Source organism: Salarias fasciatus, chromosome 5 (assembly GCF_902148845.1).
Source record: "Salarias fasciatus chromosome 5, fSalaFa1.1, whole genome shotgun sequence".
In the NCBI taxonomy this organism is placed as follows: Eukaryota; Metazoa; Chordata; class Actinopteri; order Blenniiformes; family Blenniidae; genus Salarias; species Salarias fasciatus.
The window spans coordinates 14,785,538-14,811,058 of NC_043749.1; the positions used below are offsets into that span (position 1 = coordinate 14,785,538).

General features: G+C 43.9%; 1 protein-coding gene across 1 annotated transcript in view; it reads right to left on the reverse strand.

Moving 5' to 3' along the window:
* Positions 1-25,521, reverse strand: part of LOC115389089 (voltage-dependent L-type calcium channel subunit alpha-1D-like) — a 54,187-nt gene that overhangs the window by 9,594 nt on the left and 19,072 nt on the right. The window contains 37 exon segments of the mRNA XM_030092481.1: positions 537-638; positions 749-851; positions 960-1,056; positions 1,139-1,266; positions 1,485-1,644; positions 1,727-1,818; positions 1,916-1,981; positions 2,079-2,207; positions 3,126-3,158; positions 6,380-6,391; positions 7,298-7,381; positions 8,179-8,289; positions 8,499-8,657; positions 8,765-8,966; positions 9,094-9,240; positions 9,324-9,376; positions 9,466-9,573; positions 9,663-9,750; positions 10,121-10,227; positions 11,678-11,737; positions 11,816-11,875; positions 14,163-14,292; positions 14,388-14,542; positions 14,621-14,651; positions 14,820-14,907; positions 15,051-15,171; positions 15,555-15,762; positions 15,859-16,084; positions 16,184-16,344; positions 16,688-16,714; positions 16,922-17,009; positions 18,237-18,311; positions 19,704-19,873; positions 21,346-21,449; positions 21,865-22,058; positions 22,657-22,809; positions 23,309-23,484. Of these exon segments, the coding sequence (XP_029948341.1) occupies positions 537-638; positions 749-851; positions 960-1,056; positions 1,139-1,266; positions 1,485-1,644; positions 1,727-1,818; positions 1,916-1,981; positions 2,079-2,207; positions 3,126-3,158; positions 6,380-6,391; positions 7,298-7,381; positions 8,179-8,289; positions 8,499-8,657; positions 8,765-8,966; positions 9,094-9,240; positions 9,324-9,376; positions 9,466-9,573; positions 9,663-9,750; positions 10,121-10,227; positions 11,678-11,737; positions 11,816-11,875; positions 14,163-14,292; positions 14,388-14,542; positions 14,621-14,651; positions 14,820-14,907; positions 15,051-15,171; positions 15,555-15,762; positions 15,859-16,084; positions 16,184-16,344; positions 16,688-16,714; positions 16,922-17,009; positions 18,237-18,311; positions 19,704-19,873; positions 21,346-21,449; positions 21,865-22,058; positions 22,657-22,809; positions 23,309-23,484 (4,208 nt within the window).

Sequence of the window (25,521 nt, forward strand, 5' to 3'; positions counted from 1 at the left end):
GTGCTTCAGAGTTTTGGAGACAGAAATATATATTGAAACAAAATGTGAGAAGAATAAAGCTGAAAAAAAGCTCAGCAAGCAAAGACAGTTTGAAGTGACGGAGAAAAAGGAGAGAAGAAGAGACAAATGACAGGAGAGAGAGAGAGAGAAAGAAAGACAGAGAAAAAAAAGAGACAAAGCATGCACTTGCACTGTGGTCTAGAAGGCCATGCAAGCCCAAAGCCCAGCAGAGAGTCAGAGGCCTCCATCAGCATCCTGGGCTGGAGGGTGGACCCAACACACACACACACACACACACATAGAGAAACACACTGCAGAGGGCACAACCAGGAGGTTATGAGCAGAGAAGAAACAACACAATACATCTTTACTATGGCATGACACTGGTGTTAAAAAATACGTTTCTATCATAGAACACAGTTTTTACTGAGGCGGCTGTAGTTTTCACAGTATTTGTGAGCAGCACTGGAGAATATTGTGGATCATTTTGGTTTATTTTGTGGTGAGAGTGAGGCGTGTATGTTTTTTTCACTAACCACCAGCAGGAGGCACCACTTGATCCAGCAGCTTCATGCTGGTCCTCTTCCAGATCTTCTTGATGACAGCTCTCAGCTCCTCGTTGGCTTGTTCTAGATTACCTGCATTACCGTGAAACAAACACACCTGAGGGCCTCGTCTGTTCGCAAGTGTTTCAAATCCACGCAAGATCATAATTACACCGGACAAAAGAGTGTGTGTCATAAAGTACCTTCTGTTTTAATCTTCAGGGCTGTTCGCACCAGCGCAAACAAGGTGGCGTTGAACATGACCGTACCGTCGCTGTTCAGAGGCATGTTCATGGCCACGAGCCTCTGGAGGAAGACAGCAACAACAGGGTTTTTAATAGAGTTCAAAAGAGAAGGATATCTGTCTGAAATGAGGAGATACAGGAATGTCTGAAGGGACGAGGGAGGAGAGACCTTGCAAGCCACTCTGTGAGGACACAGTTTGCCGAAACCAAGAGGAGGCTGAATACGCCGGAGAAGGGTGACAACATCCAGGTGCTTGATTCTGCCTCTGTATAGATAAAAATAAAGGTAAGAAACATAAAACGTATCTAATCTTGAGCTGTCTTCAGATAGGAGATAAACAGACGTACTTTGCTTCGGGGTCATATTCTGACCAAATCCTCTTGAATTCGTCGAGGTGGTGAGGCCCGAGAATGGACCAATCACGGGTCAGATAATCGAAGTTGTCCATGATGACAGCCACAAACAGGTTGATAATCTGGAGAAGATGGAAAAAAAATTGAATCATTCACAGTTGAGGATATGTTTTTGCCAGTCTGAGAAAAGTATGACTTCAGTAGAGATTAGGAGGAATTATTCTAAAGATGCAACAAGAAAGAGTGTGCAAACAAAGTACCATTTCACATAAATCAATCCTCAACTACTGTATGTCCAACAGACACAGGAAAACCAAACACTGTCTCAGATCAGTCGTACCAGGAAAGCACAGAGCATGTAGAAGGTGATGAAGTAAACGATTGCGAATCCGCTGCCGCACGTCATCTCCTCTCCGGGGTTGTAGTCGGACTCCGGGTCGCACAGTTTCCCCGGCATACACGCCAACATGATCTCCTGCCACGCCTCGCCAGTGGCACATCTGTGGAAAAAACATGTGACAGACACAAATTAATCACCAAGATGCTTTTCCTGAGGACGTCCGTGCCCGGACTCTTACGGACCTGAAGAGGAGCAGCACAGCCTGCGGAAAGGTCTGGAAGTTGTTGTTCCTGTTGATGTGGGTGCCGTCCACCATGGCAATCTTTCCAAACACCTGCAGCAGACACGTCGCTCACATGAATGAATACAACTGTGGCCGATCCGGTGGGGAAAAAAAAAAATGCTACTTTCAGTCACATTTAATTACCAACCTGCATGCCAATGACGGCGTAGATGAAGAACAGCATGGCTATCAGCAGAGCAACATATGGCAGAGCCTTTGGGCGAAAAGAAGCAAAGTAGAAGAGAAACAGATGAATATACGACATTAATCTGCCTCTCAGTTACAGAGCAGATGAGTGTACTGCACCCCACCTGGAAGGATTTGATAAAAGTCCACAGCAGGGTGCGAATGCCCTCCCCTCTGCTGAGCAGCTTCACCAGCCGCATGACTCGAAACAGACGAAAGAAGGTGATGGAGATGCGAGCGCTGTCCTCGGTGTTCTGCGGAGTCAGAATTTACAGTCAGTCAAGAGAAGAGAGACGCCATAAAGTGAACGCAGAGTCCCTGGCTGTGCTTTGAGGGATGATGAGGCGTCAGTAATAGAAACATATGAGCTGGCAAAAAACAGAAAGCTGATTTTAACGCAACTCCATAAGTACAGAGCAATCGATATGTGCGATTAATGCGGTGTAGCCACAGCTGATATGTTTCTGTCTGCCTATGTCCAAAGCACGGCCAGTTTCCCTGTCGCTGTACAGACCTAAAGGGAAGGAAGCAAGGAGGCGAGCATGCTGGAAAAGAAAAGGAAAACAAAAAACCTTGCCATACTTGACAGGACACATCTGCACAAGCATGGCACCCTCAGTCCAGAGTCACTGCATGCGGAGTCACAGTGGGACCAACCCCGTCGGGTCAGCCGGGAGGTTCACGGGTCAGCTCAGAGCGACCCGGTCCCACGGGGGGAGGGGCGGGGGGAGGAGAGAGGGGTCGTCCATGGATCGCTACCCCCACTAAAGAATGGCGGCAGAGACCATGTAGCAGTGTCGACAGCACAAACGTGAAGAGCAGCTCAGAAACCGCTCTCCCTGACAGGACACGAGCGCCACGTTTGAGTGACACACACCCCTCCTTCGGAATAACTTCAAACATTTAGTAAAACGAAGAGCAAATGTTTTGAGGAAAGATTTCTTTTTTTTTTTTTTAAATGAGCGGACAAAACAAGGAGAAAATTAAGAAAAAAAAATGAGAATGGAAACCTTAATATGAGAACCTAAATGGACTAGAAATAAGCAATAAGTTATAAAAGATATAGTAGAAAAAAGGAAACCGAACAAACAAAAAAAGGAAAAAACAGAAAAGCAAATCCAAACATGGCAGGGCCCTGATGGGGTGGGGGGTGGGGGGTTGGATTGTCTTACCCCCATCTCATCCACCTGAGGAGTCTCCGTTGGCTTTAAAATCAAAGACCTGCATTAATGACTTGCACAGAGCCCATCCGTCTCACACACATTGGGCCAGACACAACATTTAAAATGTTTTTTTTTTTCTCACACAAGGCCAGCACAAACCAGTCCAGACCAAGACAGAACAAAGTCACTACGCGTCTCAGAGACAAGACAAAACCGTCTTAAGGTTTCACTGTGACGAGAACAGACATTTATTTTTCACTATCGATTAACACTGGATGTGATAACAGACATTAGACATGATCTTAGTACTTTAAGGGGCTGTTACAGAACAGGTTTGCATTCCTACATGGGAACGGTGGCATGTCAGACTGACAAACAACATGGAGTTTACTGAACTACAAATCAACATGGAGGACTTCACACAACTTTATCCCTCCCCTGCTGTAATGGTCGCCACTAATGGGGTTCGATGGATTTAAAATGAAGATGCGTTCGGCAAGCTTTACATGACGTTTAATGACTAACTGACATAATGAGTGTCATGAAGTCATGTTGTGATAAAAGCACTATCTACTGGGATTACAAAGCCTCCTGCTACATGGCTTCAGAATATCCGAAGGCTTCAAAGAGACATCAACATATGGCGGACAATAATCATACATTGCGTTGATGGTGCATCTTTAATGCCACTTCTAGGAGGCTGGAAAACACGCAGGGCGCTCACTCTCATCAGGTCTGTTCATATTTTGAAAACATATTTAGTAACTGCAGAGAAAATGCTTGCTGAGCCAAAAGAGCTTGAGCGTTATGAACAAATTTAATATGCAGTCTCTCACACAAGTCCACACTCACACACGCATTTGTTGTTTTCGGTGTATGCCACCGACGATAAATTATGAGCGATCAGCAGTGTTCAGCGAGCGTTTGTGCACAGAGAAAGACCATGTGCAAAATGAAAAAGAAAGGATCATCAGTCAGAGTGGCTGGTGGTCAGACTGAGTCCGTTTCATGATCATATGATTTTCAGCAAAAAAGAAAAGTTAATGCTGCAAAATATCAGAAGCCTCAGCACTGAAAACACAAGAAATACTCCAGACAGATATGGCTTCATTCAAATCCCTCAGCACAATACTGGACAAAAGGTCAGTATAAGGTGCAGAATGAGCAGAAATGATGAAAACAACAACAACATAGAATTAGCCTGAGGAGGTTCTTTAGGTAATCCTGGCCGCAGCGCTGATGGAGCATGCGTTCAGCATTGCCACGTTGCTGGGGAAGCACTGCACGCACACGCAAAAAAGACATTCAGATGATGTTGGAGCCAGAGGTGAACTCATAGCAATGCAGCAACTCATGCATGCCATGTAGTGCCCTGCAAAAAAAAAAAAAAACAAAAAAAAAAAACTGCCACAGCAGGGCGCTCTCACAGTCCGGTGCAGAGAGACGTAAATGAACGACAGAGCAGAGACAGGGAGAGGAAAGACAGGAAGGATGAAACAAAGGGAAGGAGAGAGAGGAGGAAAGCCAGGGATAGAGACCGATCCTGGGACAGAAATTTTAACCAGACAGATTGAGTCTTATTGAAAAAAGTAACAGGAGAAAAGGTGGAGAGGAGGGAGAGAGTCGAGAGTCACTGCGGGGGTGTTCATGCACCTGACTGGAGTCTACACACCTGCGCTACACATGAGCTCCATTCTGAGCTTTAAGAGCTCACTACAGGAAGACAGAACAAAACACAGAGACAATCACTCACAGAGACAAACACAAGATCATCAAAGAACCTCAGACTCAGCTGCATTAAACCACCAGTGTCACTGTACAAGAACACAGAGCTAATTTAGTGTCTTCTGACGTGCCAAATGCATTTTTAGTTCACACAGTCTTACCTGATTACAGTTCACTGTTTCTGCTGGTGAAAAGGAGGCTTAAAACTTTGCTTTCATTTGACTGAGACTTCGGTTTTAGTTGCTGAAAATGTTTTTACTTTGAGGACACTACATGACTTGATCGGTCCCTGATTAGTGCAGCACAGCATCATGTGAAGCTGGAGCGTCGTACACAACTTTAAGGGACGTGAGCAACACCGGTTTTAGATTTAAAAAAGGGAGAGAAAAAAAACTTTAGTGCTAAACAGTCCTTAAATGTTGTGTAGAGTTTCCAAGCTCTGAGCTCCAGGGCCATTCTGTCTGGGAGTAAACGTTGAAGGAATAGCAAGTGGAAAAAAAGGCAAACTTCACACGGCTCTATGGGAAAACAACTGACCGGAGGGGAATGGAGCGGGTGGCCAAGCGCCATCTGCGAGGGGTGGGACATGGAAAGGATGTTAGCGAATGAGATGGCCGCTTGACTTCCCAGCATGCATTTGGAGGAGTCATGACGTGTCGAGCGAGAACCTGAACGATCGCACGACTCGTGAGTGAAATGACGAGCAAGTCACTGACTGGGAGGAGGAGTTCATAACAGAGCAGCTGCTATGAACACATGTGGCGGTCTCAACAGCAACACACGCATGCAGCGCAAATCAGAAACAAACGTCATGGAAGGTGCGTCAAATCGCCACAATGTGATATCAGAAACACACACCCACACACACACGCACCTTCTGCACCCATTCATACACAAAACCTAAAGTACACGTAAGGACTGTATACACATGAAACACACATGCATCACAATAAACAATCTAAAATACAAACACCACCACTTTATGTTTCACACAAGGTTAGTGATTGCTTAAACACTCATGCAGACACACGTTTTGGAACACAAACTGGAGGAAACACTGAAAAATATGAGACATCACTCCAGAAAAACAGCACTGCAGCTCAGATATGAGAGGGGTCAAGGGTCAGGTCCAGGTCCAGTCTGTGGTACACTGCCCCGATAGCAAGCACCATCAGCATCGTAGCTGTCCCTCAGTTATATCAAATCTGTTCTCAGAGCTGTCCCGGACATTGTGTGCAGCTAATTTCAAGATCTTTATATTTTCTTTTTGTTTAAACTCAAGCACCAGTAAATAAAAAGTCTTCAATCTGAGGTTTTTTTGTGGAGAAAATGATAAAGAGGCATCAGGTTGTTTTTCTTTCTTTAAAGTCAAGAGTCACAATTTCATAGAGCTTATTAGTAGCAATAAAATCAAGTTCTTCCTGCTGCTGTTTACAAAGAAAACTGTTTTCGGTCCACTGTAAGGGGGTCCCAAAGATAAAGTTGTCATCAACAACAGGTTACACACAAACAACATTTTTGGTCATTGCCATACTTGCCTCTACAAGTTTCTATGGAAACAAAATGAACAAGAGCATGAATTAGACAACCGCATCATGAACAATCCTGCCCTGGGTGAAATACAGGCGTCAGTTCACTCAGAAGAGTGAGTGACTCCTGTTTTTCACATTTTTTTTAATGTCGAAGTGTGAACAATAATCAGTTTTATTAAAACCTTCGTCATGGTTTCCTGCAAAAGCAATGCAACAGAGGAACAACACAGACACAAGAAGCAATTCTCCAATAAGACATATGTGAATTAGATAAATGCAGCGTGAACACGACAGTCAAATTGAAGCCTTGCAAAATAAAAAGCCAAAAGCAAACTACTAACCAAGGTTTTTCCTTTTATTAAATTGACACCAGAATGGACCAAAAACATACGAAATAAAACATTTGAAAATTTGCTTCTGAAGTTTCAATATCCTCAAAAAGAAATGTTCATTTTAGTTGCATATCATGTGTGGCGGCGTTTCTGTGTTTAACCTTGCTGAAGACTGAATTCGACCCATTCCACTGGTCACAGTCAATCAGCATCAGTCCATTTTGAAACGCTTCTATCCTGAACGTTAGAGCTGGACCGAAAACATCAACCTCAGTTATCTGAGGTTTTAGAGGCTCGTCTATCCTCACCGCTTTAATGTGTTTATACCCTTTTAATGTATTCTTTCAAAACGTCCATTAAGATGTTTTGAAAATCATCATTAACATGTTGATACGATTATTTAATAATCATTACAGCAGTTCTCAGTTTACGGCCATCTTGCGAAACGAATTAAATAAAATTTGGTTTTAAAAGTTTATTTACCACATGAAAAGGAAGCGGAGGTCACAAGTTATTCATCCCAGTAGTTGCCACATGGCTTCTTCTGCAAGTTTTCAATTCAACTGGAGAGCGGTAAAAAAGGAGTACTTACGTTCACTTCAGTGATCGCAATATCGACGACGCTACCAACAACAATTAAGGCATCAAATGTGTTCCAAGCATCAGCGAAATAATGCTGTCAGGGCATGACGTTACAAGAAAGGGTGTCAACAAAAGAGAGAGGGATGGATGAGGAGGATCAAGATAATGATCAGAAGAGGAGGAAAAGGGTTTTTAAAAGAAAGAAAATAATGGCAGGATCGAGGGAAGACAAAAAGGGAGAGAAAAGGAAACTAAGCATTAAGACAGATCGAATGAAAAGGTCAGAAATTGAAGCCCTGCCTCGGAAACCGACAGCCAAGGTGCCCTGAACGGACAGAGGTCAAAGATCAGCTGGACCCGTGATCACTGTGCGTACTTACATCGATCTCACTGAGAACAATGTCTACTATGCTGCCAATCACAACCAGGGCGTCGAACACATTCCAGGCGTCCCCAAAATATCCCTGAGTGAGGTGGAGCGAGCCAAATGAAACACCAGCAGAACAAAAAGGCTGAAACTCATAACATTCGGCGCTAACATACAGTATGCACGCTGTATTTGAGCTGCAAAAAAACTTATTAATGCTGATTTTACTGCAAATAACTTCAAAAATAAGTCAGAATAAATTCTAGTGAAAGAGCATTAGCACTGCACTCCACTCCACGCTCTCTTACTAGCATCCTGTCCTTCTTCGCAACACACAGCTGTCGGGTGGAACAGACAATAAAAGGAAATAAATTCAAAAACTTAGCAATAATCTGACATCTTCACACATCGGTTTCCTTAATGGACTGGAAAGTAACCAGTTATGAAAGTCAATTTGTAGATTTTTCTCCACATGTTCGATATTTTGGAAATCTGATGCTTCTCAGTGTTTGTGCGCGGCTCACCCTGGGTTTGAAAGCGATGAGCTTGAGAACCATTTCCACAGTGAACACCGCGGTGAAGACCATGTTGAGAATGTCCATCACATAGTTGAAGAGTGCCGACTGGCCGTAGTGCTGCAGAGAGGAGCCCAAAGACACAAGCTTTTATCTTTGAAGGAGTATTTGTACATTTTTTTTCAAACAGCTTTTTTCATTTTAAAGATATTTCCTTTGTTACTTTTAAGTCGAGTCCAGCCGTTAACGGCTGTCTGCTGTTTTATTAAACGTAACTTTTCCTCATCAAAGTGGTTTTGTCGGAGGCTTGTATTGACGTGAGTTCTCACCTGCACGGCCAGGCAGAGCGTGTTGAGCATGATGAGCACGAACATGATGTACTCGAAGCCCGTGGAGTTCACCACGTACCAGAACTTGTACTGGTACGGGTTCTTGGGGATGTATCTTCTCAGCGGACGCGCCTTGAGAGCGTACTCCACACACTGACGCTGTGAAGAAATAACAAAAAAAAAAACAAACATTTATCTGTTTATGTTAAGACAAAAACATTTTATCAGTCATCAGATGAGAAGAACCCCGTCTCTGTGATTCTGACCTGGTTCTTGTCCAGCTCACAGTTCTTGTACTCTTTCTCTCCCTGCTCCTGAAACGTGACGATCACAAAACCCACGAAGATGTTCATCATGAAGAAGGCGATGATGATGATGTAGATGATGAAGAAGATGGAGATCTCCACGCGGTAGTTGTAGATGGGTCCCAGGTTCTCCCGGTTGGAGTCGATGGCCTTGTACAGCAACCTGGAGGGGCGTGAAGAAAAGCGGCGGGTGACTCGGGCGCGGCAGAAACGCTTCCTGCCGCACGGCCGTCATCGGTTTCCACCGGTGCTCAGTCTGCGAGTTACAAGACAGAGAAGATTCATCTTACGCAGGCCAGCCTTCAAAGGTGGAGACGGTGAAGAGAGCCATCATGGCCATGAGGACGTTGTCAAAGTTGAAGTCGCTGTTGTGCCAGAGGCGTTTGTGGAGGGTGGGCTGGTTCACGTCTCCGTCCTTATACAGTATGTAGGTGCCTCTGCGAGAAAATGAGGAGTTGTGTTAAGATTAAAGCTGATTTTCACTGATAAACAGACAGAAATGTTGAGAAGTGAAACTAACTTGCACTCTTCTGGGCTGGATTTAGCCTCATCTGAGCAGCGATAAAATTTCCCCTTTTGATACAAAACAGAAACAATTGAAAGCGATTTGTGTAAAATTGGCTCAAAACTGATTTTTTCTTTCAGGTCTCTGCGCTGCTCACCTTGAAGAGCTGCACTCCGATACAGGCAAACATGAACTGGAGCAAAGTGGTGACGATCATGATGTTTCCAATAGTTCTGATGGCCACAAACACACACTGCACCACGTGCTGCAGGACAGAGGCAGGGAAGAGTTCAGGGACAAACTCTGAGGCTGTAATTAAAAGAAAAAACACACAATAAGCGCCAGGTTTCCTACCTTCAGGCCTTTAGCCCTGTTGATGGCCCTCAGGGGCCGGAGAACTCGAAGGACCCGAAGAATCTTCACCACAGAGATGGCTGAGGACCTGAGCAGAGCGGAAAAATGGAGGTGAATCAGTATTAAAGAAAAGATAAAAATTAAAATATGAGCTCCTTCATCGGCCGCTGTGGGAACTGGAACTGGAAGACGTTACAAAGCAAAGCTGCTTTCTGTCTGGACGGCTGGACAGTCGCTGAAATGTGAGAGAAGACGGAGAAAGGAGCAGCGCAGCAGCGGTTTGTGTCGGGATGCAGAAAACACGGTGAAGTGAGAGCAGGCAGGAAGTCCTCCGCTCTGACGACAGACCTGCTGATGTGTTGACGGCGTTCAGTCAGCGAGCGAACACACAGAGATGGCGAAGAACGCAAACACTCACTCTTCTGGGATCAAACCAGGTTTTTCTTTTATTTACTCACTGAATGCCGAAAGAAACAAGAGAGACTCCCACCACCAGCAGGTCCAGCAGATTGAAGTAATTTCGACAGAAAGCCCCTTTATGGAGAAAAGCTCCATATGTCGTCATCTGAGGAGAGAAGAGAGGGACTCAGAGGAGCCGCCGGAAAACAAACAGGCAAACTTCATCCACTGCACACAATAAATCCACAAATAACAAGCTACGCTACTCATACACACGCACACACACCCCAACACACACACACACACACACACACACACACACACACACACACACACACACACACACACACTCATACACACTAATGACATCTTTAAATAGAAATTATTCTCAAATATTATCTCAACATTCGTCAGCTTGTAGTCAAACACACTTCTTCACACTCTTGTAGATCACTCTGATTCGGGGTGGCGAGCTCAAACCGGTGAAAGAGGAGACTAAATCTATTCTCGCCACCCCCACGGCCCTCAGCTACATGAATGTAGTAGTAAGTCATTCATTTCACAATCCACTATGGAATGAGGCAATAAAACATGCATTTTGTTGCCATGAAGTCAGGAATATTTACCACCTGCAAGAGCTCGGGCTATAGTGATTGGAAAGTGGAAATGGCCTTACTGTCACATTCATGTGGACCGTCATCTTAAAGCACATTCCATTATGTTCTTTAATAGTTCAGATTCAGGGGAAAAAGCAGCTCCCCGGTTAAAACTTCTGAGTTTCAGCAGGCAGAGAAGAAAAACCAGCCAAAAATAATGCTTCCTCAAATCATAAAAGTAAAGGATTTCTTTATGGGGTGCATGTAAATGTGGAGCCCAGCAGGAAGGCAGAGAGAAGACGGCGCTAACGCAGAGCACTGGAGGATTTGGAGCCAAACAGCAGTGAACTTGGCAGCTTTCGGGCCAAACGGCTGCAGAGGCGACTCCACATTTCAATGCACCCGGCCGGGGAAAGCAGACTGAACCATGCTCTGCAGGAACATGGTTGGTTTTGCCCCCTCTTTTATGGGGTCTATCTGAAGAGCAGTCAGTAACGAGTAGGCATGGCGGCAGCTTTGGCTGGAGTTGACTTTACATTTTTGAGCACCTCTCCCCCCCCCATCCTAAACATGACCTTAAACTCAACTTCAGCCAATGCCTCGACGATGTCTGAACAGCCCATTGAATTTCGTTGCATTGCACAAAGGGTTGCATCTTTTTTTTTTTTTTTTTTCTTATTCATATCTGCATCATCAAAATCATTTCAGCGATGACTGCCCGGATGACGTGACACCCACGTGAGTAGGATGTAATGTCGATGTGATGTTTCCTTCCCCCAACAGGAGTTCTTCCATTAGTGCAATTTTGACAAATCTTGTGTTTTCACGTTAGTGTGTGCAACTAACAACTCCAATATCTGTTGTTGTTTTTTTTTTTTTCGTTTTTTTCTTTTAAAAGAGGTGCCATAAAGATAGAAAGTAAATAAGAGAAAGGAAACAAACAAGCCAGGTTGTACTGAGTGGCAGGTGACACACAAGGAGAAAATGCAGCAAGGCTCTCGTTGTCATTTAAGGGGTTACCTTCAATATGATCTCAAATGTAAACATACTAGTGAAGACATAATCTGCATAGCCTAGGACCTGGAAGGCAATAAGACGTTTGGAGTGTTATTGGGGTGTGGTTAGTCACAGCACGGACAGGGGACACAGAGCATTTACCTTCAAAACGATCTCAACAGTAAAGATAGCCGTGAAAGCATAGTCAAAGTAACCAAGTATCTGCAAAAAGCAACGTAGATGTTTAACAAAGACAGTTCATTGTGCAGATTCACACATCATAGGTTCACACAATGAAAAGTGGAAAAAATTATTTGTTTTTTTTTTTTCAAATTAAAACTCTCCAAGTTAATCTTAATCACTACCAAAAAAATGATTTGACAAATTTTTGAACTGAAACTGTTGAAACACACTGTACTGGTGTGTTTTTAGTTGTTTTAGATCATAAATCAAATGTTGAAGGAGCGACAAAATGTTCAGAACAAAAAATCTATGTGAAAAAAGTGGTCCCTTGTTAGGGATAAAGTATGTTACCCTGCATGGAAAGTAAATAAATCCAAGGTGAAGTCATGCAAACTCCAATAATAATTAAAACTAATTAAATAAATAGAATTTTAGCCGGTAGATGATGACAATCACAGGCTGAACTGCAGGAAAAGGAAAAGACAAACAGCACTATATGGGAGATAATCTATGATAAACATTAACTAAGTCACCACTTTTTTATTTGGACACCTGATATTTAAAGGTGCATTAAGGAGTTTTTCAACTTTAAAAATACTTATTTTCCACCATAAATATGTTACAAATATTCAATGATGTGTACAATGTGCCCTGATATATTCATTGTAAGTACCACTAACAGCGTTAAATTGTCACTTGAAAGTTGCAGTGCCGGTCCGGCACCAGAATTTTTTTTGCTGAGAATTTGAGAGAATGTGACGTAATGCGCGCTCCCGCTGGCCTGATTTCTTTAGCTTTCGTTTTGTCCACCATTACTCCGTCAGATGCTTAGCAAGCAGCAACTGAGCAGTATTGAGGATGGAGCTTCCAAAAAGTAAGAAAAGACCAGCTTCTAGCTCTGCCACAACTCCAGCACAGACCCCACCAGGCAGAAGAAACTTACATTTTACTCGAGCGCTACTAAAAGAGCGAGGAAGGAGTTCCTCTCTTCCGTGCACGTACATGGACGCAAGCCACAGACACAAGCGTTTCACTAAGCTGCAGTTACGCCCAAGGCCTGCAGGGGCCGTTGTTTCACATAAAACGTGCAAATTCCTTAACGCACCTTTAAAAGCTTTAATCCTGGTGTCAAGATAGAAATGATCTCTGCTGAGACACTAACACTGAATATATCCATGAAGTAATACTTTACTGTCAAGACAGATTCAATGGAAAGGAAAGGACAGAATAGGAGGAGGAGGAAGCTACCGTATTGGCCCGAATATAAGACGACTCAGATTATAAGACGATCCCGATTTTACAAATATCATTTTGTGAAAATAAAAATATGTTGAAGACAATAAGGTTACTCATAAAACAATGTTTTATTGTACAATTATCCCCGGAAAACTCACAACAGAGATAACATTTCATGTGACTTAAGATCAAGAAATATCACTGCAGTGTTAAATAAAAAGCTATATTCCCTTTCTCAAAATCTGAGGTTCTGACTCAGTGAATCAGCAACAAATAAGAACCTCAAAGGTTCAATGACTGCACTAATGATGTAAATAACTTTATAACTAAATTCAAGTTCTATTCAACTTCATGAGCATTAATAATTCAGTCTAATATATCTTGGCGGCTTGGCAGTTGTTTGTTGACTCTGCTGCGTTGAACCATCAGTTTAAAGTTGTCATCAAAACTTTGCCTCTGTTGTTTGCTCACTCCTCAAGCGTTCAAGCTCCTTCGTTCCAGACGGTCACATTCCTTCATTTTTGATCAGATCACTGTGGCCACAGACATCATATGACGGTGACGCTTCATTCACTTTTTGGTCACCGGTACTTTGGCTCCATCTAGTGGTACGGATGTGTAACGACAATCTAGTCCTTGACTATAGTACGACCCCATTTTGGAGAATACAGTTTCTGCAAAAAAATATCGTCTTACATTCGGGCCAATACGGTACTTTTTTTTCATCCTCAAGTCATTTGCTAAGTCTCTTTCCCTCCTGTACCTCCGACCCTCCTTTGACATGAACAGGAACAATCTTCATGCACAAAAAATGTCTCTTTCACGTCAGTAAAATTATGTTATCAAAATACCAGTCAATAGACTATAAAATCTCAAATAAAAATGATCGGACTCAACACTTTTAGTTACTTTAAGTCAATAACTACAGTCAATAGGCTAAAACATGCAAAATCAAGAGTAAGGTCAATTAGCGGAATGTCAAAGTGATAATCAAATATCGTTAAGAAAACAAGGATTTATGATTGGTGCTACATTACCTGTGTGTGTCTACGACACGGTAAAAATGTCAGGGGGAGGAGTGTACACTTACAATGTTGCGAGCGGAGAAGTTCCGGATGGGATCCTCAGCGGCGAGCGAGACGGAGCTGAGCATGATGAAGACCAGGATGAGGTTGGTGAAGATGTGATGATTGATGAGTTTGTGGCAGAACACGCGGACCCTGGAGGGGAAAGAGGGGGAAACCACACACACACTTTGATGCAACCTGAGCTGGTCTGTGCGCGGGAATGGCTTGCAATGCAAAACGCGTCTTACGGGTTTGTGTTGCTGAAGATGAAGAAGGCACTTCCCTCCGGGATCGGCGTGATCTTCTCCTTCTTTACCAGGTCGGAGATGACCGGACGAGGCCCTGAAGGAACCTCCGGATCCTCCTCCTCCCCCGCGGTGTCGTCGTTGTCCTCCTCCTCGTCCTAAAGCAGGTCTTCATTCATCAGTTCTCAAACTCTCCAGATGAGGTTTATCGATGTTAAATGATAAAGTTAAAGTACCTTCTCATCTTTGTCATCCTCCTTTTTGTCCCTGCATTAAACAAAGACATTATGAAGTTACAGCTCAGCATTCATCCAAACTTTCACCATGCAGTGGATAGAAAATGAGCTCCACGCTGTCTGTATGTTTTCTGAGAGAATTTCCACAGGAGAAAGCAGTATGGGAGATGAGGAGATCACAGAAACTCAGAAAAATCACCCTTTCTTGTCTCCTTCGTCTGTGTTGAGAGACTCTGCATCGGCCAAGTTGTCCACTGCGATAGCCAAGAAGACATTCAGGAGGATGTCTGACCGCAGAGCTCAGTAAAGCACAACTCTCAATATCGGCAGTAATCATATAATCAAACAGGCCTAATAGAAAAGACTCATGGAAATGAGATCAAATGTTTATCTCAGTAGTGGTGAAATGTGTCGGGATGAGGCAGGATACAGTTTCCACAGATGAAGAGGATGATGAAGTAAAAGCAGACGATCATCCCGGAGGAGGACGGGCCTCCGTAGGCCATGATCCCATCGTACATGACAGCGTTCCAGTCTTCTCCAGTCAGGATCTAGACGGATCACAAGATTTATCCCAAAGAAGCCAAAAGCAACACATCTGACAGAAAAAAAAACACTATTTTTCCACCAACCTGATGACTTTGTATTTGGTTCTGTACTTTTGAATTTTTGTACTTTTAATACAATACAATAAAACTTATATAAAACTTCTGTATTAAACACTAGATTTTATTTTTTTTTTCTGTTTTGTTTTGTGTTAACAAAGAGGGTGATATAATGTATAATTTCAGAAACTCTCAGCAGAATAAATCATGAGATAACAATATTTTATACAACATACGATACTTTCTGAATTACCGAAAATGTCTAAATCTAAATCCAGAGTAACATATTTACCTGAAAGTAACTAAATTGTGACAGCAGCTGCTGGTACCTGGAACACGGTGAGGAGGGCCTGGGGAAAGTTGTCGAAGGTGCTCCTCTTGGTCTGCGTTTCATCGAAGTTGAACTTCCCGCCAAACACTTGCATGCCCAGCAGGGAGAAGATGATGATGAAGAGGAAGAGCAGCAGCAGCAGGGAAGCGATGGATTTCATGGAGTTCAGAAGAGACGCCACCAGGTTACTCAGCGACTGCCAGTGTCTGCAGAGACAGGGTGTCCAGCAGCGGTCAGGAGCGACGGGGACAATCACTGAATCCATCACGTGCTGCACGGGCGCGGCACGCCGGCGGTCTCACCGTGTGACCTTGAAGATCCTCAGCAGGCGGACGCAGCGGAAAACGGAGATGCCGAGGGGCGACATGATCTCCAGCTCCACCAGGATGGTCTCGGTGATTCCGCCGCACACCACGAAGCAGTCGAAGCGGTTGAACAGCGACACGAAGTAAGCCTGCAGTCCCAGACTGTACATCTTCACCAGCATCTCACAGGTGAACAGCGCCAGGAGCACCTTGTTGGCCACGTCTGAGCAAAAATAACAAAGATGAGTACAATTTTAGATTAACTACAAGAGATAAATTCAGCTGTAAAAACTATAAATCTTGGCGCGTTATCTTCTCCTACCCTGCACTTGCGTCAGCCACAGCGGCTGGTTGTAGTGCTCCGACGATATGGTGAGCGTGTTGAGGAACACCAGGATGATGACGAGCCAGTAGAAAGGCACCGACTTGACGGCCAACCGGCACTTCCTGCGGCAGAATCTGTTCCAGCGGCGCCAGCGCCGGCTGCAGGAGGAGAGCTGAATTACTGAATAATAACAATAAATGAGTCTTCAAAGTTTGTGGCGAGTAGCAACGACGCGGTGAGGTACGGGAGAGGAACCACGGGGGAACTGCATCAATATATTTTTTGCAATGTCATGCTGTGGAGTAAATGAGCTGAAAAATACAGCGTAAGGCTGTTCTCTAAAAATACCTTACGGTACATGCTGACGTTAGAAAAGTTGTTGATTTATCATCCCTGGGAAAGTTTCATTAAAAATACAGTAAAATGAACGCCAAGGACGCAAAATCCTAATGCGGGAACAGACCTTGGTGTGAAAAACTTCAGAGACAAGAACACACTGACCTGAACTTTGACTTTGAAATCTTCTGACTGAAAGAAATAAGAAGGGAAAGTTAGGATCAGTTAGTATATATTAATATCAGCATCAGTTCATCAGTTAAAGCACAAGTGAGCTGAAATAGAATAAAAGTCAGTGGAATTGTTTATGAAGCGAGCGTAGCAGTGGATATCTAACGATGAAGGAGTGGTCCCTGCGTTCTGACGGGATTTGCTGTGCAAAGCGCTGCAGATCCTCACCACAGAGGTCCACAGCATGGCGTCTTCTCATCCTCTCCGTTCTGGTTCTCCGTGTTTACAGACTCCGTTTCGCTGGCCGGAACGCTCGCTGCAGCAGCAAACGAAGCAAAGAAACATTTACAAAAAAATAAAATCACGTGCTCTCTGCAGACGGTAGATGACTCTTCAGGAAGACAGACTTCAATGCTGTTCAGGAGCATCAAAGCAGATAAAGCAGAGCCTGTCTACATCAAAGAAGATGCTGATAATTAATCACTAAAAGCTGATTTGAATCTGGTGGGCCAAACCGAAAACACAAAAGGAGCTCGTGGAGAGGAAGGAGCTAAGTGCGGCGGCTGTGCATCACTGTCATCATTAGTATCGCTTACAATGTGCTGAAAGGGAGCTGACACGGGACAGGCGAGTGGACAGCTGCTCCGTGAGGGCTGACTGATGCAGACAATGAGGAGCAGAGGGAAGCGAGGGAGCTGAGAGCGAGAGAGAGAGAGGGGGGGGACGTGGCTCTTCAACCCGTCTCTGAAATGTGAGGCTCGAGTGGTGCCGGCGCTCTGCAAAGACCGTCTGTGCAGACGGGTGATGATTAACTGCGCGAAGCGTCTCAGTGCTTTTTAAACTCGCACGAGGCAGGGCTTCGCGCGTGTGCCGCAGCCTGGCTTACGCAGACGTGTTTTCTCAGATTCCTGAGTGGTTGGACAGCTCTCAGCTCTGGAAATAGTGCTGACTGGAGTGGTGATCTGGGTTTAGCCCTCTTTCCTATATTCAGACTGAGCCCTTCCTTTAGAAACGGGACGCTGGAAGGAAGAGGGGTGTGGCAGCGATCAAACACAGCTGCGTTTCTGTTCCACGTTAGCATCGTTCAAGAGGCGGGATTGCTTTTTTTTTTTTCTAAAAATTTCATTCAGAACCCGTCCCTTGGGCATTTGTGGAGGAAAATCAGGGAGGTTTAAAAAAAAAAAAAGTAACAACAAAGAAACAGAAAAACTCAAAAAGGCTGTGATGTTTGGACACAACAGGTAAAACACAACAGTAATGAATATTTCTACAGGCTGCACACACACACACACACACACACACACACACACACACACACACACACACACACACACACACACACACACACACACACACACACACACACTCAGATTATTTATCTTTACTAAAAACCAAGTAAATCACTTTGCTTCAATCATTTTTTAGATGAATTTGAGCCAAAAAGATTCACACACACACACACTCACACACACACAATCATTCAGGCAAATACATTCAAAAGACAAAAGTGAGAGTAAGACTGGAGGGAAACCACAGGATTTACCATGAGTGTCGGACGACTGGCTGAACCACCCAAACCTTCCTTTCTTCTTCTCGGTGAGGTCAGCCAGAGTCACCCCTTCATGTGTAATGCATGCAAGCCCATGCATTCAGACACAACGGCACAGCAGAGGGACATGGGGGCGAGAATGGGCTGCTATCAAAATGGGTCAGAGCAGACGGGCACCACAGGACAACAACAGTATTCAAGAAAACATCGATATCCGACAATAACAAGAGCGGCAGGAGGCACATGGGCTGCAGACACTGAGGAGGGCAGAAGAACAACATGGAGAGCCGTTAGTCCGAGGAAGCGCCGGTACTAACATGTTACAGTGCGAATTAAGGCATTGACACGTAATAATGTTAGTAGGGGCTCCTGTACTGTCGACAGACACCGAAAGCCAGGATGGACACTGAGGAGAAGCAGGATGGACCGTCGTCTCGCTCACACAGAACCTTTAATCCAGGATTTGGTCATTTCACTGTAAACACAAGGTGAAATGTTGCAACGGAATATTGCGGGGTGGCACATAATCTGAAGACAAGACGGGTGGAGGGGGGGGGGGAGAGTACAGACAAAGGAAAGCTAAGATGAAGATCATGGTGGACGCTGAGCCAAGACAAGAAAACACCCGAAACTCAAACTACAAGGTGAATCCGCTGCAGGTTCTCTTTTCTGTGTCATGCGTGCCGCTTATATAAAGAGGATTTGGATTAAGAGTTTCTCTCCTGCAGAAGTAATGTGTTATTTTTTTTTTCCTCCCTTTTCTCCTTTTTAGATGAACTCACTGTGTGCTTCAGTGGCTTACACTCAGGTCGCTTCAGTTTCAATCGATCTGTAACAAACACTGTTGATAAATATGTTGCAGTTTCTGTTTTTACTTTCGCGGCAATTGATCAACCTGCAGTTTCCTACAATTCACAGGACCTCAGTGAAGCTGAAGGAGGAAAAAGACAATTGCGAGGCTTATTTTAGCCTGGATTAGCTCCACATGAACACACATTCGACTCTCTGGTTAAATAGGTTGCTGCATGACTGTTAAAGGTTGATAAAAAAAAATTCTCAGACCAAATCAGGAAAAGATCTTCTTTTTTTCCTAATTAATATTCTATCTGTTCCAGAAATGACTGAATATAATTGAGCGGTTATCTGGGGCAAATAAGAAAAATAGAGCACTTTATACCCAAATAGGTACACAAGGAAAAGCTCTTGTTTCACCTCCATTTTTTGTGGCACTTCAAAGGTAACATTGTATTTTATTATATGATTATATAGAGAAAGAAAAAAGGTGCAGTTATACCAGCTGGAATCATGACGCTCTCCAGTCAACAACAACACACTGCTGGACTTTTCCGCCCTTGAAACGGCGTTCAGCTTTGTGTGCGAGCGGCTCTTGATCTCACTGCGGCATCGCTCTTCAGGACACGAGATGGGGAAACGGGAGGCGGCGGCGGTGGCGGCGCTTACGGTTGCGCTTGCTCTCCTCGTCCGCCTCGTCCTCGTTGTCGGGGTCGATGTCTTCGGCCTGAGTGATCCAGTCCAGGTAACCCTTCAGATCCTCCTCCAGCTGCTGCTTCTCGCGCAGCTTCTGGAAGTCTCCGCGAGCTTTGGCCTTCTCTCTCTCTTTGGAGAACTCTCTGAGACGTGCAAGGGCGTGCACGAACAAAAAGCACACACACACACACACACACACAAATACACAAACAAGAACATAAATTATATTACAGAAAGTTTCCACAGCAAGTAAATAAAATCATAATAATCTATGGACAGTTTTCTGTCTTTTCTTTCTGATTTTATTGGATTTTCATTTTTTCTCAGGCTTCTATGAAAACCTTCCGCTGCTTTGTGTGATTTTCTGAGCTCTAGCCACTGGAGGGAGATGTACACCTTTCAGAGACCAGGCAGAGCTATATTTGGAGTATATTTTTGCAGTACAGTAGCATATCCTCCAGGCTAGGATCTTAATCACACAGAAAAGGCAATTTAGGCAGACAGATGGTTTGAAGAGACATGCAACATTTGCACAGCATCTCAATTTATAGAAAATACACAAAACAGCCAGTATGGGAATTACTACATGTGAGGGTTCAGTAGACGGCAGGAAAACACACGGCTTATTGTAGAAATAATGAATTTATGCTGCTATTAAAAATAATGAGTAGTCGTATCAGTTTCTTGGGAGTCAAGAATACGTGCCAAAAAAAAAAAAAAAGTAAAGAGGCTTGATGGTCAGGAGCCAGTAAAGAAGCGAACTGCATCCTGACAGCTGATGTTGATGGATTTTGTCAAACGGCCAATACGGGCTGCAAAAGTGCCGAACCCAACAATTGTGTGAACCTCGCTGGCTGTTTAGAAATCCAGCTCTCCTGGCTAGTCAACCATTCAGGGCTAATTCTCCTGTAATACCCAGCCCCCACTGCTCCGCAGAGCTGGGAAAGCAAACTGGGGTTTGAGAGAGCTTAGGAGCGCCGAGGGAGTGAAGGGCGAAGAATAAGATTAATTTCTCTCTCAGGAGGTTGGGTGGGAAGCGGTTGGGGTGTATAGCGGTGGAGAACTCGCTCTGCGGTCGCCGTAAAGAGAACGTAACTATTTTACATCAACAGAGGTCAGCGAGAATAGCAAATGAAAAAACATATTTTCGTCTCAAAAGGTTTTTTTTTTAATTATTATTATTGTGAATATCTGTGTGTTTGTGATGCTGGTGAACTCTCGGGCACATTTTGGCACCAGTCGTGAACTCTGCAGGGCACGTGCCAGATCAATGGATCAGTGGTGTTGCGAGGTGCAAAGCATAAATCAAAGTGAACACAGAGAGCGGCTTCAGAGTGCACTGCAAACTCTACAGTCCACACAGCAGAGCAAATCCACCGCACAATTTGCCTCTTACCCACTGAGCACACCTAACACAAGGTTCAACACGAAAAAGGAGCCCAGTATAATCAGGCTGACAAAATAAATCCACGGCGTTTCCCATCCGATGGCGTCATTGACCTACAGGAGCCGAAAGCAGCCGGTTAACACAAACAAACAGGTCTAAAAACAGAGAACCTCCGGGCCTGCAGGCTCAGCAGAAGTTCTCTGTCTGCGAAGAAAAGAAGGTGCTTACCCGCTCAACACACCCAAAACCAGGTTAAGAACGAAAAAGGAGCCGAAGATCACAAGACTGACAAAGTACACCCATGGAAGCTCAAAGCCCATAGCATCGTTCATCTGGAGGAAAACACCCAACCACCACAGGAGGAGGAGAGGAGGGGAAAGAAAGGAGGAACGAAGAGGAAGAAAAAAAGTGAAATAAGCCGTTAAAGACAGAAACGGTCAGAAGAGAAACGCAAGATCACAAACAAGGCGTGTTTAACGATTACTTGAGTTAGCAAATTTCTGTCAGATAAAACTGTTCAATGCATTCAATCAGTGTGTGGATCGATCTGATCAGAGTGATGAGGGCCGCCTCGGGAGCTCGTCAGCAACTTCCTCATCAGAATGTCAGCCTCGCCTCCTTGTTGTGCGTCTGATTCGAGGAGACGTGCAAGCTGAGGGCGTGCGACAGTCGCAGGTTTCCCCCCGACGAGAGAGAGAGAGAGAGAGAGAGAGAGAGAGAGAGAGAGAGAGAGAGAGAGAGACTCACCCAGTACAGCACGTCCGTCCAGCCCTCCATGGTGATGCACTGAAACACTGTCAGCATGGCAAACAGAAAGTTGTCAAAGTTGGTGATGCCACCGTTGGGACCTTGCCAGCCTTCCCTGCAATCTGTGCCGTTGGGGCACTGGCGGCCATGCCCTGAGATCGCACACGGAGCCGGTTCCTCCTCTGCTATCATGTCTGCAGACAGAGAGGTTCAAATCCTCACACTTGTTTGTGTGAATGCAACAAAAAAAAGAAACGCTAATTTAAAACCTGCTTATGTTTTCTTCACTCAGCTTTAAGCAAACTGCAAAAGTTACCAAAACCTTCACATCTTTGTAAACCAGGAAGACTGACTGAATTTAATGAATTTAAATTGTTTTGATTTGCTTGATATACGTGCAGAGATAAAAAAAGTCCTTCCCTGGATTATATTTTCAATGACACGACTTTATGGTGAAGAAGAAAAGTGGGCGTTTTTCACTACCGTGAAGGCCGGAAAAATTCAATCTTCTATAAGCAGGAGTAGCACGTAAATATATGAGATTTATGGCCAAGTCTTCAATGTGATGAATCACTTGTCTGTCTGTACATTGAATTTATTAAAACAACACGTGTGCTTGTATGACAGCATTTATGATAAAGATCAAAAACACGTGTTTAAATGACCTTCGTCACCAAACACCATTTTATACAGTATGGGAAACATTATTTTCAGACCTTTGACCCCCAGTTTGTGCTTGATGGTTGTGAGATTTGTTCCACGAGTTACGGACTTGACTGACGGCGGTCTCACCTGCTCCAGGTAGATAGCAGGTCGCGTGCATTTTACCGATGAAAAGCTCCAGGCCGATAATAGCATAGATGATGATGACAAACAGGACCAGGAGGGCGATGTGCAGGAGAGGGACCATGGCTTTAATGATGGAGTTCAACACCACCTGTAAACCTGGGCAGAGAGGGAAAGAAACGCTTTACGGGAAGCGCGGCTCACTCCGAATCACAGATCAAGACAACAAAATACAAACCAAAGCTTCTATTTAACACCATGAAATCTTCCTACTACTGGATATTTGAACAAATGTTTTTAAGTGTAAAAATTAGCTGATGAAATAATTAATTCTTTAAATATAGAATTCTTGAATATAAAAAATACTTCAACAGTGGTTTTTTTTTTTATGTTAATTGGATATAACTAGAACCATATATATTTTATAAATGTGTCAGAAGTGTTACAGCCAGAGTCCATTGCCCCTGGGAGCTGATATTGATGTTGCATGGATGTTTTTTTTTTTTTTTTTTTTTTTTTTAAAGCTCCTGGAGGTCTGCACACGGACCATCTGGACTTACCATATGCACCCCCTTATTCTACAGAAGGACTAACATCAGTATACGACGTGTGCAAATCCAGAGATGAGGGCGCTGTGCGGTTCACTCCGGATACTTACTGGGTACTCCTGAGACCAGCCGCAGGGGTCGCAGCACACGGAAGGCTCGAAGGGCTTTAACATCAAATCCACCAGGTTTCCCCCCATGCCCGTGCATCGACGGATGGCTACTGTGTCCGTCGCCGCCATCTCCCTTCTCATCTTTGGTCAAAAGCTCCAAAACAACACTGAAGAGTCTGTTTCAGAGGGCAAAGAAAAACCACAGTCAGGTGTTCGTCAGGAAGACGCTATCGCTGAAAAACCTCCGTTTCTGCCATGTTTGACTGGCAGAGCAAGAAGATCGCCGCTAAAAACAAAAGGCAGCACGGCAGTATTCAACACAGAAATGATAAAATGTGCTGAAAATGGAAGCAGAGACACAGAAAGAACATTTGGAGTCTCTGTGTGTCCTGAGAGGGACTGCTGGAAGACCAGAGAGAAATGTTGCTGAGAAGGGGGGAGAAAGGAGGCCGACTGTTTACGAAAAGCACCATGATCACAAACGGAGGAAAATATTCAGAGATCACTTCAAGAGCAGCAACGGCTGATTTATATTTATTGATGGTGCAAATATAGCTGTGCAAAGAAAAATAATTGCAGCTCGAATCATTTTTTTCCTTCTTAACACTTTTTTGAGAGCTGCGTCATGCCACTGCTACTCAGGTGTGACCCTCAGTCTGAGAATTATAGTAATTGTTTTTTAAGATCTACCCCCTTTTCACATCTGATTAAATTTGTCCTTTTTTAAATCCTCAGAGTATAAACTCTCATTAATTGGACTCAGTGTTTTAAACAAATACGAAAACTCTTTAAAGATTTTGATACCAGGATCATTGTTTTAACACTAAAATAAACATTTATGGGATTCAATTCAATTCAATTCTGCTTTATTTATAAAGTGTGAATTACAACACAGTCATTTCTAGACACTTTTACAGAGAAAATTATACATAAATATATAATCAATAGCTTTTATCAATAGATTGACTGTTCATCACCGGGAATGTTTGCACTGATCAGCTCAGTACAAATTAAGTGTATTTTAAGCTCACACACGTCCCACAACGCTGGCTTCATACTGTGGTCAGCAATCAGCAGCGAAGGAATCTCTCACCGGGGAAGAGGACGCTTCACCGCGGTCAGTCAGACATCCTTCACCTAGCCAGGAGGGAAAATCATCCCAACACATCACATCAGAGCCGCCGACCCAACGCAGCCAGCGACGCTGCCGATCGGGGCTGGAAGGACTTCTGATGGCCTTTAAACACAGTCTGCTCTGACTTATGCTATCCTGAGTCACAGCTGCAAGACTGACCAGCCGCCACTGGGGGTTTCATTAGTCATCTGGTCATGCCATGAAGACGGCCCTCCTGCACATATCCACACATTCTCAGAAGAACCACTTCGGTTAAAGTAGCTCAGCAGGTTTCTTTTCCCAACTGAGGCAGAATTTAGCAAACCAGAGTTTCCTGAGCATCTTGGATAATGCTCATCCTGTGAGAAACAACGTCAGCACCGTCACAGATTTATTTTGATACTGAAAAGGTAATATTTGCTCGAAGGGATGACCCTGATAGATCGAGACATGTAACTATAAACATGCACTTTCTGTCATTAATATTATTAGTAGTAGTAATAATAGAAGCGGTAGTGATGAAATGTTCATTTGTACAAAAACGATCAGGTGTATTTGGAACAAAATAATGTAGCTGAGGCATTGTGTGTATGAATAGCATGGATCTACAGTAATTAATGTTTTCCTACTTCTGAGGAATTCTATATTTATTCTTATAACTATTTACTGATTAAAGCTGCAGACCAGACAACACACATTAGAGCTGTCGCCTCTCAAGACTCACTGTCATAGAAGGCACAAATATGGTCACACAAATTCATTATTTCACACTGTGCCAAACCTCTTAAGAAACCTTTTTTTTTCTTTTTGCTAAAATTAAAAAGAGCACTACTTTTTTAACATTCTGTGTATCCATTGCATGACCTATCGTAAGCCAATTAATACACAACACAACAAACACACTGAAGCTTGTGGAAAGGGGGCGTAAACCCTGACATTTGACAGATTTACTTGGTATTTTGAGACCCTTTTCTAGCTGTGTTTGAACATCACACACAGACAGGATTGTATGTGTGTGTGTGTGTGTGTGTGTGTGTGTGTGTGTGTGTGTGTGTGTGTGTGTGTGTGTGTGTGTGTGTGCGGTCTCAGTGATTTAGCA